Genomic DNA, 19672 nt, shown 5'->3' on the forward strand with positions numbered 1-19672 from the left:
TCCCTGTTTGCTGCGTTTTCGTGGAGGTCCAGCATGTTAATTTTATTTAGGTGTAACTTTTTCTTTTCTCCCCTCCCTGCTGTTAATTCCAAATTAAAATCACCTGGTAAAATCACTATGCCTTCCGCAAAATTGTCTAATTTATGCTTTACACTTTATTATAAATTGCTTTGTATTTACCTTGGGAGCATAGATTACTGCTAATGTTGCTACCTTATTATTTATTTTCCCCTTAATGAAAAACATTCTGCCTTCTTTATCTCTTTTAATATTAATTAATTGGAATGGTACTCTTTGATTTATCAAAATTGCCACGCCCCTGCTTTTTGCGGTCCATCTTGACTCATAGACCTGTTGCCAATCACTATTGGTAATTAATTTGTCTGATCTTTTCCTCCCTTTATGAGGTTCTGATAGAAATAAAAAAATAGCTCTACTACCCCTGGCCAGCTTCATGATTCTATAACGTTTTTTCTGCAATGACAGTCCGTTCACATTTAGTGACAATAGAACTCTTTCACCCATTTTACATACCGTGTTTCCCCGAAAGTAAGACAGTGTCTTACTTTCTTTTTATCCCCAAAAGCCCCACTATGTCTTATTTTCGGGGTATGTCTTATATTGGAAAAAATAAAAGCCACCCGGCCAACCCACCTACCCGAACCCGCAACACCCGTGTCCGGTAAAAAGTAGTATTTTAATAAATCTTCTTGAAAAATCTGGGTCTTCATTTTTACCCACCGGGGGGGGACAAAGAGCCCGAAGCACCCTCCCCCCCACACACAAACACACATCCGCATCCCTGCCGGCCCACCCCGTCCGGGCCCCGCCATGACGTGGCAGCCGCGTCCGGTGCACACGTCGGCCTTGACACGTGTCCGCCCACCCTGCGTCTCCGAAGCTTACCGGTCTCTGGCGGGCGCCTTTCGGCAGGAGAAGCCTTCACCGGGCTGCTTCGCTGCTTGTTCCCCGACGACGGACAACGTCCGGCCGGCTTAGCCGGGACGGGCAACACGGCATCCACTTGAGATGCCAGCGGGAGCAGCAGGAACAGCAACATTTGGATCAGACGGAGGCGGCGGTGACGTATGGAGGGGGGGCGGCGCAGAAGTGGGCAGGAGGCGGCAATACCCCCGTGTTTCCCTGAAAGTAAGACATATGTCTTACTTTTGGGGTACGGCTTATATTAGCCAACCCCCCTGAAACCCCCAATACGTCTTACAATCGGGGGTGTCTTACTATCGGGAAAACAGGGTACTTTTAAGTGTGTTTCCCCCTCCTGCAAAACAGAGCCTGTTGGAAAAGAATTTGTTAATTGTCTTGAACCCCCACCCTAGTGCCCCTTCCCTTGCACACACCCCCCCAAAGGGGAGGCAACGAAAAGAATTTTCGTTATCCAAGAGGCACTCCTGGATTTGCGTTCCACTGGAGAACTCCCCCACCGTTCCCTTTTAAATGCAATAAAGGAAGTCCCCCCCTCCTTCCCTCTTTATCCCTTGTTAGTTAGCATAAGATACACAAAGAAGCTAGTTACTTGAGAACAATAATACCATGTTAACAGATCAGTTCAGTTCATTATTTTTTCTTTTGACGCGTAATTCTAGATTCTTCTTTTTTTTCCTCTTTCCTGGAGAAATGCAAGCTCCGTTTGTAAGGCTGCAATTTTTTCATTTTTTCTTGATCTGCTGTGCGAGTTGGCTGAACTGTAAACAAATCATCTCCTCCTCTTTCATCTCCTGCTGCTGGTCTCTCCTTCCCTGCTGATGCCTGGAGATTTACATCCGAATCAATCCCCAGCTGTTGGAGCAGTTTCTTCCCCTCATCCAAGGATCTTGCCTGGAGAACTTTGGAATCTTTAAAAACAATTATTATGGCAGGATGTTTCCAGGTGAAACGGACTCCGCTTTGATATAATTGGCTCGTGATAAATCTCATTTGATTTCTCACCTGGAGCGTCTCTGCAGACAAGTCTTTTAAAACGCGTATTGGAGTGGCTTTATAATGTAAATTTGGAATTTGCTTTAATTCTCTGAAAATTTCTGCTGCTCTCCTTTCCGAAATGAATCTTACTATAACATCCTTTTGATTTCCTTGACTCCAAGGGCCAAATACCCAGTGTGCTCTCTCATATTCACCTGGGTCGCATTTAATGTTATTTTCACCAAACCATTGATGGATTGCTTGGATGAGACGTTTACCCTCAACAAAATCTTGCTTAAAGCCCCTCAAACGCAGATTAGATCTCCTTTGTCTGTCTTCTAAATTATTTATGCGTGACTCCTGGCAAACTTTATCCTCCTCCAGTTTCACAATTCTCAGATCTTGTGCTTTCGACTGCTCTTTTAAATCTGTTACACCAGCACTGACGGCAGCTATTGCCTTTTGCATCTCTTTGAGTTGCTGCCCCATATTTGCAAATGCCGTTAACAGTGAGTCCATTTCCCCCCCCAAATCCGGATTAGTCGCCATTTTTCCTTTGTTCTCTATTTTTGCCCTATTCACGTTTAAAACAGCAGCTTGCTTCTTTTTTGCTTCTTTTTTGTAATGTTTTCAAAAACTCCGTTTAGTTCACTTCCTCTCAATCCGCTTTTCACCAAGCCAGAGAGGGTTGTCAGGGGTTAACTTTCACTTTTCCTAATTCACATTAGGGAGTTCTCTGTAGAGGCGTCTATCTCTTCCGATACATGCGCAAAATCCCCCAACCCTGGACACTGGTGATGAGTGTAACTCTGGCCCTGGGCTCAGGTTGCTGCTGCTCAATGCCAGGTCGGTGGTAAATAAAGATCTCCTCATCCGGGATTTAATCCTGGATGAGGAGGCTGACTTGGCATGTGTAACTGAAACCTGGCTGGGTCCGGAGGGAGGAGTCCCTCTCTCTGAAATCTGCCCAGCCGGGTTTCAGATATGGCATCAACCCCGACCCCAGGGAAGGGGGGGAGTGGCTATTATAGCCAGGGAGAGCCTTTGCCTGCGCAGACACGTTGCTCCGGAGATTGCGGGTTGTGAGTCCCTCCTGCTGAAGTTGGACTTAGGGGTTCAGGTGGGCTTGCTTCTCACGTACCTGCCTCCCAGCTGCGTGGCACAAGCCCTGCCTGTGCTACTCGAGGAGGTGGCTAGGCTGGCGGTGGGGTTCCCTAGACTTATTGTCTTGGGGGACCTTAACCTGCCATCACTCGGCGGGTCCTCTGGACTGGCACAGGAGTTCATGGCCACCATGGCAGCCATGGACCTGACCCAAGTAGTACAGGGTCCGACTCACGAGGGGGGGGGACACACACCCGACATGGTATTCCTCTCTGAGCAACTGAGTAATGGTCTGAGATTAAGGGGCTTAGAAGTGTTACCCTTGTCATGGTCAGACCATTTTCTGCTGCGGCTTGACTTCCTGGCTCCAATCCTCCCTCGCAGGGAGGCGGAACCGATTAAGTTGTTCCGCCCCAGGCGCCTGAGGGATCCAGAAGGCTTTCAGAAGGCACTTGGGGCTCTTCCAGATGCACTCGTCCACAGTTCGGCAAAGTCTCTGGCTGAGGCCTGGAACAAGGCTGCAACAGATGCCCTTGACCGAATTGCGCCACTGCAACCTCTCCAGCGGCACTAGACCCCGCAGAGCTCCATGGTTCAACGAGGAGCTCCGGGAGTTGAAACACCAGAAGAGACGTCTAGAGAAGCGATGGAGGAAGAGTAAGTCCGAATCCGATCGAACACTTGTAAGAGCTCATATTATGACTTACAAAGTGGCGCTCAAGGCGGCAAGATGCGCGTATCATGCCACCTTGATTGCATCAGCGGAATCCCACCCGGCCGCTCTGTTTAGGGTAACCCGCTCCCTTCTTAACCAGGGGGCAGTTGGGGAGCCCTTGCAGAGTAGTGCTGAGGATTTTAACACGTTTTTCACTGATAAAATTGCTCGGATTCGAGCGGACCTCGACTCCAATTGTAAAACAGAGTCGACTGACAACGAGTCAGTCGAGGTGACTGGGGCTAAACATCTTTGTCCATCTGTCTGGGAGGAGTTTGACTTGGTGACACCTAAGGAAGTGGACAGGGCCATTGGAGCTGTGTGTTCTGCCACCTGTCTACTGGATCCATGTCCCTTTTGGTTGGTTTCGGCCAGTCGAGAGGTGACGCGGAGCTGGGTCCGGGAGATTGTCAACGCTTCCTTGGGGAGTGGGTCCTTTCTGGCCCCTTATAAGGAGGCACTTGTGCGCCCCCTCCTCAAGAAGCCTTCCCTGGACCCAGCTGTACTCAATAACTACCGTCCAGTCTCCAACCTTCCCTTTATGGGGAAGATTGTCGAGAAGGTGGTGGCATTTCAGCTCCAGCGGTCCTTGGAAGAAGCTGATTATCTAGGTCCTCAACAGTCTGGATTCAGGCCCGGCTAGAGCACGGAAACTGCTTTGGTCGCGTTGATGGATGATCTCTGGCGGGCCCAAGACAGGGGCTTGTCCTCTGTCCTGGTGCTTCTTGACCTCTCAGCGGCTTTCGATACCATCGACCATGATATCCTTCTGCACCGGCTGGAGGGGTTGGGAGTGGGAGGCACTGTTCTTCAGTGATTCTCCTCATACCTCTCTGGTTGGTCGCAGTCGGTGTTAGTGGGGGGTCAGAGGTCGACCTCTAGGTCTCTCCTTTGTGGGGTGCCTCAGGGGTCAGTCCTCTCCACCCTACTATTTAATATCTACATGAAACCACTGGGTGAGATCATCCAAGGGCATGGGGTGAGGTATCATCAACACGCCGATGATACCCAGTTATACATCTCCACCCCATGTCCAGCCAACGAAGCAGTGGAAGTGATGTGCCGGTGCCTGGAGGCTGTTGGGGCCTGGATGAGTGTCAACAAACTTAAGCTCAACCCAGACAAGACGGAGTGGCTGTAGGTCTTACCTCCCAAGGACAATTCCATCTGTCCGTCCATTACCCTAGGGGGAGAATCACTGGCCCCCTCAGAGAAGGTTCGCAACTTGGGCGTCCTCCTCGACCCACAGCTCACATTAGAGAAACATCTTTCAGCTGTGGCGAGGGGGGCGTTTGCCCAGGTTCGCCTTGTGCACCAGTTGCGACCCTACTTGGACCGGGAGTCACTGCTCACAGTCACTTATGCCCTCATCACCTCGAAACTCGACTACTGTAATGCTCTCTACATGGGGCTACCTTTGAAAAATGTTCGGAAACTTCAGATTGTGCAGAATGCAGCTGCGAGAGCAATCATGGGCTTTCCCAAATATGCCCATGTTACACCAACACTCCGCAGTCTGCATTGGTTGCCGATCAGTTTCCGATCACAATTCAAAGTGTTGGTTATGACCTATAAAGCCCTTCATGGCACCGGACCAGATTATCTCAGGGACCGCCTTCTGCTGCACGAATCCCAGCGACCAGTTAGGTCCCACAGAGTGGATCTTCTCCGGGTCCCGTCAACTAAAGAATGTCGCTTGGCCCTCTGGAACCAACTCCCCCCAAAGATTAGAATTGTCCCCACCCTCCTTGCCTTTTGTAAGCTGCTTAAAACCCACCTCTGCCGTCAGGCATGGGGGAATTGAGACCCTCTTCCCCCTAGGCCTTTACAATTCTATGCATGGTATGTATGTATGTATGTTTGGTTTTTTATATTAATGGGTTTTTAATTGTTTCTAACATCAGACTACTATTGTACACTGCTTTATTGTTGCTGTTAGCCGCCCCGGCATACAAATCCAATAAATAAATAAATAAATAAATAAATGTCTGGCGGTATAGATGGGTCTTGAGTAATTTACAAAAAGACAAGGAAAGTAGGGGCAGTTCTAATCTCTGCGGGGAGTTGATTCCAGGGGGCCGGGGCCGCCACAGAGAAGGCTCTTCCCCTGGAGCCCGCCAAACGACATTGTTTAGTCGACGGGACCCGGAGAAGGCCAACTCTGTGGGACCTTATCAGTCGCTGGGATTCGTGCGGTAGCAGGGGGTTCCAGAGGTACTCTGATCCAATGCCATGTAGGGCTTTAAAGGTCATAACCAACACTTTGAATTATGACCGGAAACTGATCGGCAGCCAATGCAGGCCACGGAGTGTTGTAGAAACGTGGGCAAATCTAGGAAGCCTCACGATGGCTCTCGTGGCTGCGTTCTGCATGATCTGAAGTTTCTGAACACTTTTCAGAGGTAGCCCCATGTAAAGAGCGTTGCAGTAATCGAACCTCGAGGTGATGAGGGCATGAGCGACTGTGAGCAATGACTTCCTGTCCAAATAGGGCTGCAACTGGTGCACCAAGCGAACCTGGGCAAGCGCCCTCCTCACCACAGCTGAAAGATGATGTTCCAATGTCAGCTGCGGATCGAGGACGCCCAAGTTGTGAACCCTCTCTGAGGGGGTCAATAGTTCCCCCCCGGGGGATGGACGGACAGATGGAATTGTCCTTGGGAGGCAAGACCCACAGCCACTCCGTCTTATCTGGGTTGAGTTTGAGCTGGAATTCGAGTGCCACCACCTTCTCAACAACCTTCCCCATAAAGGGAAGGTTGGAGACTGGATGCTAGTTATTAAGCATGGCTGGGTCCAGGGAAGGCTTCTTGAGGAGGGGGCGCAAAAGTGCCTCCATATAAGGAGCCGGAAAGGACCCCCTCCCCAAGGAGGCATTGACAATCTCCTGGACCCAGCTCTGTGTCACCATTTGACTGGCCGAAACCAACGGATCCAGTAGACAGGTGGCGGAACTCACAGCTCCAATGGCCTTGTCCACTTCATCAGGTGTCATCAAGTCAAACTCTATTGGGGTTGATATTATCATTGGGATCTAATAATTTAGAGTAAGTTATTATTTTTGGTACTGAAAGGGGGGTCTGGTACGTGAAAGATTCATTGGGGGATAGCCATTTTGGAATTGCTAAGTAGTAGCTTTTTTTTATCTGTTGCCATGTCGATATTAGTGTATTTCTAATATGATGATTTTTAAAGTGTTTTGGAATTTTATTTGGTTCCACCATTAAGAATGTATGCCATCCTGATTGTAAGTTAAATCCTTCTAGTGAAAGTAATCTTGTGTTTTGTAATATTATCCAATCTTTAATTTTAGTTAAAATAGTGGCAAGGTAGTAAAGATAAAAGTTGGGGAGCCCAAAGCCTCCCCTTGATCTGTGATCTTGTAAGTTTTTTAGTTTTATTCTTGCCTTTTTTTTTGTCCAGATGAATTTTCTAATCATTTTATGCAATTGTTCAAAAAACGATTTATTTAACTTAATTGGAGCTACCTGGAATAAATATAGGTATCTGGGAAGAACGTTTGATTTTATTGCTGCAATTTTACCCATCAATGATAATTTTAAATTTGTCCATCTATTTAAATCTTTTTGTGTGTCCTGTGTGAGCTTATCATAATTATCTTTTTTCAGAGTATTGTTGTTCACTGAGATTGTGATGCCCAAATATTTGGTTTTTTTCACTATTTTTATATTAAGGGTTTGTTCCAACATTGAGTTTTGTTCTATTGTCATGTTTTTGGTTATAATTTGAGTTTTATCAAGGTTGATTTTAAGACCGGTTATTTCCCCAAATCTATGGATTTCACTCATTAGAATGTGGGCTGATTTAAGAGGGTCTTGGATTATAAGTACTATATCATCTGCGAACGCTTGAATTTTGAAATGTTCCTTTTTTATTTTAAGTCCATTTATTTGTTCGTTGTTTCTTATATTTTTAAAAAATGTTTCCATAGGTAATATGAAAATTAGAGGTCCTAAAGGGCATCCCTGGCGTACTCCTCTTGTTATTGTTATTTCTTCTGTGATGGCTTTATTGAAAAGTATTTTTGCTGTTTGTTGGGAGTAAATAGATTTTATTTTGTTTTAAAAAGTATACATGGTTGTAAAAGGTATTTTATTAAACAATATAATACTACACCATTTGGTTCAGAATAATTTTTTCCTTCTTTTCCTCCTCTAAATCTATGTGCGTCTTATACACCGGTGCATCTTATATACCAAAAATATGGTAACTTAAAAGTTCTTATGAAGACCAATTTTCCCAAGTATAGTCCAACATGCAAACAAACAATATATATATATATATTGTCCGTAGAGAACTCAAGTCAAAGTCCACTAATTATTATTTTACAGTTATTAGATCGATACCACATTTTAATCAGTTTTGTTCAGTTTTATTCTTACGTGTTCACTTAATCTGTAATCTCTTTCCTTTGAATGGAGTCCGTATTTCTATTCTGTCCTCTCTGTCTCTCCGGAGGAAAAAGAGAAACCAAAATGTCCACTTGCACACTGTCCCACTGTTCTTCTGTGAAATCTACACTTTCTGGGATCCACTCTTTTCCACCATTTTCCGCTGCCCCAATCTTCTTCTTAAATCTCCTTAATTAGCAAATTTGCAGCCACAACACAAGGAATCGCTTTCTGTCGCCTTGTGATCTCTCAGTTCTCCGTCTGTCAATCAATCTCTTTACTCCGTCTTCATCTCCATTTCCTGTTCGATCTTACTGCTTCTTCCCTTACGATCGCCGCTTTTTCATAGATTTTTTTTAAAAATTTATTTTTCAGTTGTCCCTTTCAAAAGGATTTCAAGAAGACTCCAAAAACCTTTAAGCTGTCTGGGTCACTGCTGTTTTGCCGCTCTCCACTCCTTCTTCCTGGTGTTCAATGGGTCGCCATGCCTCTGGGCCAGCTAGATCACTAGTCTCTTTCCCGACCGGCTTGAGGTCTCTCAGCCTGCTATCATGAAGGTTTGCGCCTCCTCCCGTGATGTATGACTATTTCCCTCCTCGATGCTCCCCTCTACAAAGTTTGCATTGTGATCTCGAGCATCCGAAATTGGAAAATTTCGTGCTGAAAAGCAGCGGTTCACTTTTCAGCACTGCATCAGTACCGTGCCGTCCTAGAAGTCCCTGACATTTCAAATAATGTATATCTACAGTTTTGCATTTGTACCATTACTGTAGGCTGAGAAAAAAAATATGCATTACGTTCTGAGCGACTCTCGTAGATGCATTTTAAAATATAAATTGCTGTTTTTAAAAAAAAAAAAAATCCCAATCACATATATTTTACAAATGAGTTTGAACATGTTTACATAGACAATGATGAAGAGATAATTTCATAACATTCTTGTAACATGCACCAAATATGATTCTTACAAAAATTATTTTGTCTATTTTTTCTCAAATATCAAGAAATTCTTGTACTTCCGAAGTCAAGATAATGGGGATACGTAAAAAGCTGTCACATACCTTTTGTTGTTGCTTCTCAAGTTCTTTCATCCTAATTTCCCGTGCTTCAGCTCGTGCTGCACGCTTTGCCGCAAGTCTTGCTTCACCCTACCAAAGGAAAAAAGTGTCACAAGATTACAGCAATTTCTAAACTAAACTAGTTTGAAGGTCCAGCTCTTATTATAATACAGTGATCCCTCGAGTATCGCGAGGGTTACGTTCCAAGACCCCTCGCGATACTCGATTTTTCGCAGTATAGTGGTGCGCAATATAGTGGTGCGCCCTTTTTTTCATGGCCACGCATGCGCAGTTGGTGTTTTTACTTCTGCACCTGGCCGAGGGAAGGTTCCTTCCGCCGCCCAGCAGCTGATCTGCTCGGCAGCGCCGCAGCAGCGAGGGGGCCGAAGATCGGGGTTTCCCCGCCGCCCACGCAAAGGGGAAACCCCGATCTTCGGCTCCTCGCTGCTGCCGCGCCTGCCGCTTGTCCGCCACCTGCCTGCCCGCCGCTTGTCCGGCCGCCGCTTGTCCGGCCGCCGCTTGTCCGCTCGCCGCTTGTCCGGCCGCCGCTTGTCCGCCGCCTGCCTGCCCGCCTGCCCGCCGCTCGGTGCACGAGAGAGGGAAAGTGAGAAAAAGACGGAGAGCAAGAGGGGGAGAGATAGAGAAAGAGGGAAAGAAATAAAGAGATGAGAAAGGAAGGAAGAGAGTGAGAGAGAGGAAGAAAGAGAGAGAGAGAGAAGAGTGGAGTATTTTTTAATTAATATTTTCTGAAAAATCGCGATATAGCGTTTCGCGAAGATCGAGATTGCGAAACTCGAGGGATCACTGTATTGACTTTACAATTATAAGCACATATATGTTTAGATGATAGCCAGTATGATGCATTGGCTAAGGTATCAGACTAGAATCCTGAAGACTATGAGTTCTAGTCCCATCTCAGAAAGGAAGCCATATAGGTGATCTTGGACCAGTCACTCTTTCTCAGTTCTAGGAAACAACAAGGGTAAATCATTTCTGCCAACCCTTCTGCCAAAATCTTGCCAACCAAACTGGAGCCAACACTGACTTGATGGCACACAAACATATACAAATTATTTTAGACATACATTTGCAATCTCTGAAAATATTAGTATTATCCCCATTAATTCAAGGAAAGAGGAAGAAATTGGAAAAATGAAAATATGGGGAAACCCTTGAGATCTGGCTCAACTCACTTTCCTGTAGATCCCAACAAATATCTCATTGAGATAGTAGGCTAGTTTTGTTTTGGTTTTTTAGATATATCACCACCACCTATCCTAAGATAAGAAAACAGTTCTCCCTATTTACAGTAGAATTGGAAACTCTTTTACTAATAAATAATTGTTGAATGTGTACAAATTTGATAGTAAGTGGCTCTTAAAAAGGCTAATCCTCAGTAAGCAGTTTGAAAACCTATAAAATAGGACTTTATTAGAAACCGACATTAAAAAGCCATGAAAAAAGCAATCAAAGATGAGAGCTTACTCTGTCAGGCCCAAAGTCATTATGTGAAGTCCAAGGTGGGCCTCAGACAGTTTAGGAGTGTGAGAGAGAGATAAATGCCACCACACGTTCCTTTCTGCAGATGCCATAGTAACAAAACACAGGAAGGAATCAGGTCCTCATGACTGTACTTATAGGTGTGGGGATGGGAGATGGGGTTTTGACCCAGATGTAATCAAAGGGACTCAGAGTTGGAATGATTCCAGTCGAATCCAGACATGGTTGTTAATAAATCCTACCCGGCGAGAAGCACAGGTGTGGAATTGATATATTTCTCAGAATACTATCTGTTTCACTAACATACTCCCTATGACCACTGTTCCCCGTAAGCTGTGCACGTAAGTGCACGCGCGCTCCAAAATACCCCCACATGCACCCTTTTCCTCAGTCGCGCGCTCCCCATCCCCCTGCCAGCCTGCGGGCGGGCGGGCGGGGAGGCGCGGGCAGTAGAAGGGAGCCGCGGCTGCCCCTGCCTCTCCATGGTGCCTCCGGCCCCCTTGTGCTCCTGGCCTCTCGGCCCTGCCCCCCGCCCGCCCGATCTGCCCCCTCTCCTCCTCCGCCGCCCCCTTCTCTCACGGCGGCTGCGGCTTCAGCTCCTCGGGACAAAAGCACTCCCAGCCAGGGGGCTGCGAGAGGGGCGGGGCGGGCTTTCCCGAAACGGATGGAGAAAGCTCTCTCTCGCAGCCCTCTGGCTGGGAGCGCTTTCACTACGAGAGAGGGCTTTCTCAATCCGTTTCGGGAATGCCCCCGCCCCGCCCCTCTCGCAGCCCCTTCGCTGGGAGCGCTTTCGTCCCAGACTTCCAGCAAGGGGGCTGCAGTAGAGGCAGGGCAGACATTCCCGAAGCCCAGCCGACTTTTCCCTGCTGCCGGAGCCGTTTTTTCTTCATGGTGCAAAGCCACACAGTCCCGGGCGCTGGGGACGCCTGGGAGGGCGAGGGGGTTCATGGTTGCTGCCTCTTAGCTGCAGAGCCAGGCGGAGGTGAAGACAACAGTGCCCTCCACTCTCTCTCCGTCTCTCTCTCTCTTTTTCTCTGTTGCCGGCGTGGTGAACGAGAAAGAGAGAGAGAGAAAAAGGAGGGGAGAGAGAATGAGAGAGAAAGAAAGCAAGAGAGAGAGGGGGAAGGAGGGAGAGGGAAAGACCTAGAGAGAGGGAAGGAGGGAGAGAGAAAGAGCAAAAAAGAGAGGAAGGAAGGAAGAGAGAAAGGAAGAGGGATGGAGAGAGGGAGGGAAAGAAAGATGAAGGAAGGGAGAGAGAGAAAGAGGGAGGGAGAGATAGAAAGGAAAGAGGGAGGGAGGAAAGGGAGGGAGAGATAGAAAGGAAAGAGAGGGGGAGAGATAGAAAGAAAAGAGGGAGGGAGGAAAGGGAGGGATAGAAAGGAAAGAGGGAGGGAGGGAGGAAAGAGGGAGGGAGAGATAGAAAGGAGGGAGAGGGGGTAGTAGGATAGGGAGAGGGAAAAGGAAGGGCTTGGAGAAAGGTAGGGGGAGAGAAAGATAGAAAGGAAAGAGGGAGGGAGAGATACAAAGGAAAGAGGGAGAAAGGAAAGAGGGAGGGAGAGATACAAAGGAAAGAGGGAGGAAAGAGGGAAGGAGAGATACAAAGGAAAGGGAGGGAAGAAAGAGGGAGGGAGACATAGAAAGGATAGAATTATGGATGCAACAACTCATGTATGATAGCGCATGCCCACACGTTCTTTCTTTCTTTTTTTCTTTCTTTCTTTCTTTATACTTATATGCCGCCCAGTCCCAAAGGGACTGCCGCTCAGACACTATACTTTTCCGCTCACCCCCCCCCCCAAAAAAAAATTAGAGGGAACACTGCCTATGACTACAGCACTAAATAATAATAATAATTATAATTATAATAATTTATTAGATTTGTATGCCACCCCTCTCTGAAGACTCAGGGCAGCTAAATGTATTTCATTTTTTATTTCATTTATTGATTTTTATCCTAAGTTCATTATTTTTATAAATAATTTAAGGTTAATAATATAGAGTTTGAGTAAGAAAAGGAGGAGAAAAGGGGGGAAAGGCCATCCTCCAATCAGTTTGAATTTACAGAGGCTGGGGGAGGAGCTACTGGCTGAGAACTGTGAGTTTGAGTAAAAAAAGGAGGAGAAAGGTAGCAGAATCATATAACTGGGCACTCAGCCCCACCCAACCAGTACACAATTCTCCCACCACACTCCCACACTACACACACCCGACAAAAGAACCTAACAAACTAAAAGCTCAACTTCCATATTTCTAGTCTCCCCCACACACCTTGCAACCAATCACACACATGGAAGACAAACCAATCACACATACAGAAGACGTATCAACCACACACATGGAAGACAAACCCACCACACACACAAGGATGAGTAAGAAACTGACTACATGGTGATTTGCTGATTGTGCTCTATGTACACACTTCTTCCCTCAAACCTCTTAAACTTTACATGCAACAAATGTAAATTAATCCAACGAGGAAAAAATAGAAAACCTAGAGAGAAACCTAACAACTCTGAAACACAAACATCAAAACAAGAAAGACCAACAAACTCTTAGCAGAACCAACACCTGAGAGGAGCAAAATAGAATCAACCCCCCAGAGAATGAAAACAGATGGACACATGTCACACAAAGAAGGAAAAATAAACTACTTCTGATTCCAACCCACCCCCTCCCAACCCCACTCACTCCCTACAAGCAACAAATACCTAGGACTCCTAACATAAGAGAACCTGCAGATAATTGACAAAGAATCACCAGAAAGAAAGCACAATGCCACCACAACAAAGAAAAAGACCCCCCACACCAACCCAATCAAAAGGAAAAGGAGAATGCTGGCGATTGGTGACTCAATTCTCAGGGGAAATGAACCTACCATCTGCAGACCAGACAATCAAATTAGAGAGGTATGCTGCCTCCCTGGAGCTAAAATTTCTGACATAACGCAAAACCTAACCAAAATAATAGAACCCATGGATTACTATCCCCTGCTGGTGATCCATGCGGGAACAAATGACACAGGTAAGGACTTGAATGCAATAATGAGAGAGTACGACCAATTGGGCAACACAGTTAAAAACATAGGTACCCAGATTGTTTTTTCTTCCATCCTACTGAGGATGACACCCGGCAAGAGAACACAAAATCCCACAAATAAATCATTGGCTAAAGGGTTGGTGTCACCAAAAGAACTTTCGTTTCCTTGATCATGGGTTATAATATCTCCAATAATATATCTCTATAATATCTCGCCTTGTAGCAAGGGATGGGCTACACCTCACCAACGCTGTAGGAAACCTACTAGCCCAACTTGTCAGGAGGACTTTAAACTAAGACCAAGATAGGAGGTTGACCAAACTAGGAGAACAAAATAAGGATCGGGAACAAGTCAAGCTCAAGCACCACCCAGAAGATACAAAATGCTCTCCCAGTATCAGGCACAACAACTCAAATGACTTTACACAAATACACAAAACAAACAAGCAGGATGAACTGGAAATACTAATGCACAAGGGTGAACATGATTTAGTTGGAATAACAGAAACCTGGTGGGATGAAACACATGATTGGAAAACAAAGATAAAGGGATACAAACATTTCAAGAAAAATAGGTCACACAAAATAGGCGGATTAGAAAAACGGACACTTACCTGAACGCCTCTTCTCATACGCAGAGCAGGGACAGCAGTCACATGGGTCTGCTCTCTGTCCTATCCAATCAGGACCAAGCTTTCAGTCTTAAAAAAGCTTGCTACATCTGCCCCTACCCCAGAATTCGTGAATCCGTAGACATGGCTCGATGGTGGTGACTTATGAAGTACTCAACTCTTGGTTTTAAGGTGGGGAAAGAAGAAATAACAAGAAGTCATAGGGAGGGAGGTGACTGCTGTCTCCACTCTGCATATGAGAAGAGGCGTTCAGGTAAGTGTCCAATGCCTATTCTCCATACTGAGGAGCGGGGCCGGCAGTCACATGGGACATACTATTATTATTGTTATTGTTGTTATCGTTGTATTATTATTATTATTATTATTATTATTATTATTATTTATTAGATTTGTATGCCGCCCCTCTCCGTAGACTCGGGGCGGCTCACAACACAATAAAACAATTCATAGCAAATCTAATAATTTACAATTTCAAATATTTTAAAAACCCCATTATTAAGCAGACATACATCCAAGCATATCATACATAAATTGTATAGGCCCAGGGGAGATGTCTCAATTCCCCCACGCCTGACGACAAAGGTGGGTTTTGAGGAGTTTACGAAAGGCAAGGAGGGTAGGGGCAGTTCTAATCTCTGGGGGGAGTTGGTTCCAGAGAGTCGGGGCCGCCACAGAGAAGGCTCATCCCCTGGGGCCCGCCAACCGACATTGTTTAGTTGACGGGACCCTGAGAAGGCCCTCTCTGTGGGATCTAATCAGTCGCTGGGATTCATGCAGCAGAAGGCGGTTTCGTATAGAGTCTGGAAGTATAGCTGATAGAGAGGTGTATCGAATGAGACAGAAGGAGGCGAAAAAGATAATACATGCTGCTAAAGCCTCAAATGAGGAAGAAATTGCCAAATCTGTAAAGAAGGGGGATAAAACCTTCTTCAGATATAGTAGTGATAGGAAGAAGAAAAACTGCAGCATCACGAAGCTTAGTACCGGGAATAATACATGCATTGATGGGAATAAGGAGATCGCTGACCATTTCAATAGCTACTTCTGTTCAGTTTTCTCAAAAAACACCTTACAAACAATACTATAGAGGGATATAGCATTGCTTTTAGCTGTACGGATTCAGCTCCAGTGATCTTAGAAGCCGATATCTTAGAAGAACTTGAACGATTAAAGATAAATAAGGCAATGGGTACAGATGGCATCCACCCCAGAGTTCTTAAAGAACTCAGATCTGTCATTGCTACCCCCCTGACTGATTTGTTTAACCAATCCCTGTTAACAGGAGATGTTCCTGAGGATTGGAGAATGGCCAGTGTTGTGCCTATCCACAAGAAGGGCAGTAGAGAAGAAGCTGGTAACTACAGGCCAGTTAGCTTGACATCAGTTATAGTTAAAATGATGGAGACTCTACTCAAAAAGAGGATAAATCAGTACCTAAAAAACAATAACTTATTGGACCCAAATCAGCATGGCTTTACTGAAGGCAAATCATGTCAGACTAATCTCATTGATTTCTTTGACTATGTCACAAAGGTGTTGGATCAAGGTGGTGCCGTGGATATTGCCTATCTGGACTTCAGCAAAGCCTTTGATACGGTTCCACATAAAGAGTTGATAGTTCAGTGGATTTCAAGCTGGCTGAAGCATAGACATCAGAGAGTTATTGTTAATGGCAAGTATTCTGAGCAGAGACAGGTTACAAGCGGTGTGCTACAAGGGTCTGTTCTGGGTCCTATTCTTTTTAATATGTTTGTGAGTGACATAGGGGAAGGTTTGGTAGAGAAGGTTTGCTTATTTGCCGATGATTCTAAAGTGTGCAATAAGGTTGATATTCCTGGAGGAGTCTGTAATATGGTAAATGATTTAGCTTTACTAGATAAATGGTCAAAGCAATGGAATCTGCAGTTTAATGTTTCCAAATGTAAAATAATGCACTTGGGGAAAAGGAATCCTCAATCTGAGTATTGCATTGGCAGTTCTGTGTTAGCAAAAACTTCAGAAGAGAAGGATTTAGGGGTAGTGATTTCTGACAGTCTCAAAATGGATGAGCAGTGTGGTCGGGCAGTAGGGAAAGCAAGTAGGATGCTTGGCTGCATAGCTAGAGGTATAACAAGCAGGAAGAGGAAGTGTTGGAAGTGTAAAAAAGAAGTGGGAACATACTACCATATATGGTGGCAATGTAACGAAGCAAAAAAAATTTGGACTCAAATTAGGGCATGGATGGAAGAAATATTGGGCTATAAAATTGAAATAAAAACAGAAATGTATTTATTAGGCATAATTAGAGGTAAACATAGCAAAGAAAATTACTACTTAATAAATCACTTACTTACTGCTGCAAGATTAGCATATGCACAAGTCTGGAAACAAGATAAGATTCCAAACAAAGAAACGGTAATTAAAAAAATATTAGACTGCGCCAAATTTAGCAAATTAACATACGAAATTCAAAACCAACAAAATAAGGACTATTACAAAGTGTGGGGAAAAATTTACAACTGGGTGGAAATTAAGAAAAAGGTATAGTAAATAGAATTGTTAAAAAAATAAATCTTGTAAATATATCAAGTGTAAATGTTTAATGTTGTATTGTTTGATGTCTAAATGTTTGTAAGTCATTTAAAAATATTTATATATTTATTTAAAAAAAAAAGAGCAGGAAGAGGGAGATTGTGATCCCCTTATATAGAGCGCTGGTGAGACCACATTTGGAATACTGTGTTCGGTTCTGGAGACCTCACCTACAAAAAGATATTGACAAAATTGAACGGGTCCAAAGACGGGCTACAAGAATGGTGGAAGGTCTTAAGTATAAAATGTATCAGGAAAGACTTAATGAACTCAATCTGTATAGTCTGGAGGACAGAAGGAAAAGGGGGGACATGATTGAAACAATTAAATATGTTAAAGGGTTAAATAAGGGAAGTGTTTTTAATAGGAAAGTGAAAACACAAGAACAAGGGGACACAATCTGAAGTTAGTTGGGAGAAAGATCAAAAGCAACGTGAGGAAATATTATTTCACTGAAAGAGTAGTAGATCCTTGGAACAAACTTCCAGCAGACGTGGTTGGTAAATCCACAGTAACTGAATTTAAACATGTCTGGGATAAACATATATCCATCCTAAGATAAAACACAGGAAATAGTATAAGCGCAGACTAGATGGACCATGAGGTCTTTTTCTGCCGTCAGTCTTCTATGTTTCTATGTTTCTATAACCAACACTTTGAATTGTGACCAGAAATTGATGGGCAACCAATGCAGACTGTGGAGTGTTGGTGTAACATGGGCATACCTTGAGAAAGCCCATGACTGCTCTCGCAGCTGCATTCTGCACGATCTGAAGTTTCCGAACACTTTTCAAAGGTAGCCCCAATGTAGAGAGCGTTACAGTAGTCGAACCTTGAGGTGATGAGGGCATGAATAACTGTGAGCAGTGACTCCCGGTCCAAATAGGGTCGCAACTGGTGCACCAGGCAAACCTGGGCAAACGCCCCTCTCGCCACAGCTGAAAGATGGTTCTCTAATGTGAACTGTGGATCGAGGAGGACGCTCAAGTTGCGGACCCTCTCCGAGGGGGTCAATAATTCTCCCCCCAGGGTGATGGACGGACAGATGGAATTGTCCTTGGTAGTCAAAACCCACAGCCACTCCGTCTTATCAGGGTTGAGTTTGAGTCTGTTGACACCCATCCAGGCCCCAACAGCTTCCAGACTCCGGCACATCACTTCCACTGCTTCATTGACTGGACATCGGGTGGAGATGTAAAGCTGGGTATCATCAGCATACTGATGATACCTTACCCCACGCCCTTGGATGATCTCACCCAGCGGTTTCATATAGATATTGAATAGCAGGGGGGAGAGGACCGATCCCTGAGGCACCCCACAAGGGAGAGACCTCGAGGTCGACCTCTCGCCCCCCACTAACACCAATTGCGACCGACCGGAGAGGTAGGAGGAGAACCACTGAAGAACAGTGCCTCCCACTCCCAACCTCTTCAGCCAGTGCAGAAGGATACCATGGTCGATGGTATCGAAAGCCGCTGAGAGGTCAAGAAGCACCAGGACAAAGGATAAACCCCTGTCCCGGGTCGGCCAGAGATCATCCATCAACGCGACCAAACTAGTTTCCGTGCTGTAACCGGGCCTGAAACCCGACTGCTGGGGACCTCCAGGACCGCTGGAGCTGGAGCACCACCACCTTCTCAACAACCTTCCCCATAAAGGGAAGGTTGGAGACTGGACGATAGTTATTAAGTACGGCTTCTTGAGGAGAGGGCGGACATAGGGTGTTGGAAAGGACCCACTCCCCAAGGAAGCATTGACAATCTCCTGGACCCAGCTCCACGTCACCTCCCTGCTGGCCGAAACCAGCCAGGAGGGACACGGATCCAGTAAGCAGGTGACGGAACTCACAGCTCCAATGGCCTTGTCCACTTCATCAGGTGTCACCAGATCAAACTCTTCCCAGACAGGTGGACAAGTACGGGCCCCAGTCACCTCGACTGACTCGTTGTCAGTTGACTCTGTTATCCAATTAGAGTCGAGGTCCGCCCGGATCCGAGCAATTTTATCAGCGAACAACGTGTTAAAATCCTCAACACTACTCTGTAAGGGCTCCCCAACTCCCCCCTGGTTAAGAAGGGAGCAAGTCACCCTAAACACAGCAGCCGGGCGGGATTCCGCTGATGCAATCAAGGCGGCATGATACGCGCATCTTGCCGCCTTGAGTGCCATTTTGTAAGTCTTAATAAAAACTCTTACAAGTGTTCGATCGGATTCAGACTTACTCTTCTACGCTTCTCTAGACGTTTCTTCTGGCGTTTCAACTCCCGGAGCTCCTCGTTGAACCATTGAGCTTTACGTGTCTAGCGTCACGGAGAGGTCGCAACGGCGCAATCTGATCAAGAGCTCCTGCTGCAGCCTTGTTCCAGGCCTCTGCAAGAGACTCCGCTGAACTGTGTAGGAGTGCATCTGGAATAACCCCAAGCGCCTTCTGAAAGCCCTCTGGGTCCATCAGGCGTCTGGGGCGGAACAACTTAATCGGTTCCGCCTCCCTGCAGGGAAGGATTGGAGCCAGGAAGTCAAGCCGTAGTAGAAAATGGTCCGACCATGACAAAGGCAATGCTTCTAAGCCCCTTAGTCTCAGACCATTACTCAATTGCTTGGAGAGGAATACCATGTCGGGTGCGTGTCCTCCCTCGTGAGTTGGACCCTGTACTACTTGAGTCAGTTCCATGGCTGTCATTGTGGCCATGAACTCCTGTGCTAATCCAGAGGTTTCGCCGAGTG

General features: G+C 45.8%; 1 protein-coding gene across 12 annotated transcripts in view; it reads right to left on the bottom strand.

Moving 5' to 3' along the window:
* LRRFIP1 (LRR binding FLII interacting protein 1) overlaps positions 1 to 19672 on the bottom strand; it is a 423100-nt gene that overhangs the window by 263673 nt on the left and 139755 nt on the right. For all 12 annotated transcript variants that reach the window (XM_070732252.1, XM_070732246.1, XM_070732249.1 and 9 more), the window contains exon 2: positions 9213 to 9299. In XM_070732252.1, the coding sequence (XP_070588353.1) occupies positions 9213 to 9299 (87 nt within the window). The remainder of the gene's footprint in view (positions 1 to 9212; positions 9300 to 19672) is intronic.

Source organism: Erythrolamprus reginae, chromosome 1 (genome assembly GCF_031021105.1).
Source record: "Erythrolamprus reginae isolate rEryReg1 chromosome 1, rEryReg1.hap1, whole genome shotgun sequence".
Taxonomy (NCBI): Eukaryota; Metazoa; Chordata; class Lepidosauria; order Squamata; family Dipsadidae; genus Erythrolamprus; species Erythrolamprus reginae.